This window comes from Opisthorchis viverrini (genome assembly GCF_000715545.1).
Source record: "Opisthorchis viverrini unplaced genomic scaffold opera_v5_5204, whole genome shotgun sequence".
NCBI classification, from domain to species: Eukaryota; Metazoa; Platyhelminthes; class Trematoda; order Opisthorchiida; family Opisthorchiidae; genus Opisthorchis; species Opisthorchis viverrini.
The window spans coordinates 1-833 of NW_008758090.1; the positions used below are offsets into that span (position 1 = coordinate 1).

An 833-nucleotide genomic window follows, 5' to 3' on the forward strand; every position below is an offset into this window, starting at 1 on the left:
CTGTACGTCTCGTGTGACTACACCCACCTTATTCTGTGGTTTATCGCTATAGATGGTGTACAGAGGAAGATAAAACCGTTAAGTTGTTCTCCAAGTTAGCTTCAGGCTTATAAGGGGAATCAAACAGACTAACATCATATAACTGGTAGAAATTGAATAATTTTGAATCTGAGGTTGCAACGTTGAGCACCTGCGGTCTAGTGGGGTTTAACGGCTGCACTGCACGCCTCTTTGGTAGCGTTTTCGGCCTGTGTCCATCAAGCTGTAATAAGCTACGGTCACTATTTTGTACTGCATTTGTCTGGCATACTTCCTGTTAGCGTCCAGCTCCGCACATTTTTCCAACTACAGTAGGTTGGTCAAAATTAGGCAATTAGATAGTGAAACTACATCGTGCAAGGTAGTGGTTATGACAAGAGAACAGAGGGGTTTAAATCACACGTCATAGTATTGACAATATTCGTGCACAAGCTGTTGACTGGGACCTGGTAACTAAGCTTTTTTGAGTCACTTTTAATAAATAAAGACTCACCACATCTATGTCGTCTGAGTAATGTGAATAGATTGACGTACCACCGGAAGCGCCAGTCACAACCTGTTCTCCAAGGGGATGAAATTCTGCTCTGCTGGAGTTGAATCCCGCCGACGGGTTCCATGAAGGTGAGGAAGCATAGCCAAATCCATCTGAAGGTGGTTTCAGTTCCCTACCCATTCCCATTCCCGAACCCATCCCCGATGTGTTCGGAGGGCATATAGGATAGCCTGACGCAGCTGGGTTTAGCCCACCTGCTGGAGGGTAGTTATATCCCGAAGTAGCAGAAGTCCCAGAAGTA

At 45.5% G+C, this 833-nt stretch overlaps 1 protein-coding gene across 1 annotated transcript; it reads right to left on the reverse strand.

The window, feature by feature from the left end:
* Window positions 1-532: 532 nt before the first annotated feature.
* Window positions 533-730, reverse strand: T265_16131 (hypothetical protein; the record flags this gene model as incomplete). The annotated part of the gene is made up of 1 exon (XM_009179653.1): window positions 533-730. A coding segment is annotated over one exon (198 nt), but the record flags the coding sequence as incomplete, so codon positions are not given.
* Window positions 731-833: the final 103 nt, after the last annotated feature.